The 343-nt window shown below is 66.5% G+C and overlaps 1 protein-coding gene across 1 annotated transcript in view; it reads left to right on the top strand.

Annotated features, from left to right (window-relative positions):
• Nucleotides 1-147: 147 nt before the first annotated feature.
• Nucleotides 148-343, top strand: part of LOC103804954 (serine/threonine-protein phosphatase 2A 65 kDa regulatory subunit A alpha isoform-like) — a gene marked incomplete at both ends in the record, with an annotated part of 1952 nt that continues 1756 nt past the window's right edge. Inside the window, one exon of the mRNA XM_009077591.1 lies at nt 148-218. Within this exon, the coding sequence (XP_009075839.1) occupies nt 148-218 (71 nt within the window). The remainder of the gene's footprint in view (nt 219-343) is intronic.

Here is a 343-nt window from a genome sequence, read left to right as displayed (position 1 = left end):
TGCGCGCGGCCGCCTCCCACAAGGTCAAAGGTCAGGCACCTGGCACACCTGCGAGCCCCTAACTGGGCACCTGGCACACCTGGGAGCCCCTAACTGGGTACCTGGCACACCCGGGAGCCCCAAAGTGACACCTGTGTGTCCCCCCAGAGTTCTGCGAGAACCTGTCACCCGACTGCCGCGAGGCTGTGATCATGGGCCAGATCCTGCCCTGCATCAAGGTAAGCCACCTGGGCGCACCTGGGCGCCACCGAGGTGTGGTGACACACCTTTGTGCCCCTTTGGTGCCCTCCCGTGCTCCTCAGTTCCGCCCCCAGCCCTAGGTGGGTGCTCCCCGAGGTGCCCA

This window comes from Acanthisitta chloris, unplaced genomic scaffold (assembly GCF_000695815.1).
Source record: "Acanthisitta chloris isolate BGI_N310 unplaced genomic scaffold, ASM69581v1 scaffold23580, whole genome shotgun sequence".
Taxonomy (NCBI): Eukaryota; Metazoa; Chordata; class Aves; order Passeriformes; family Acanthisittidae; genus Acanthisitta; species Acanthisitta chloris.
Note: the sequence above shows the minus strand (reverse complement) of the source record. Positions and strands in the feature narration are given on the sequence as shown.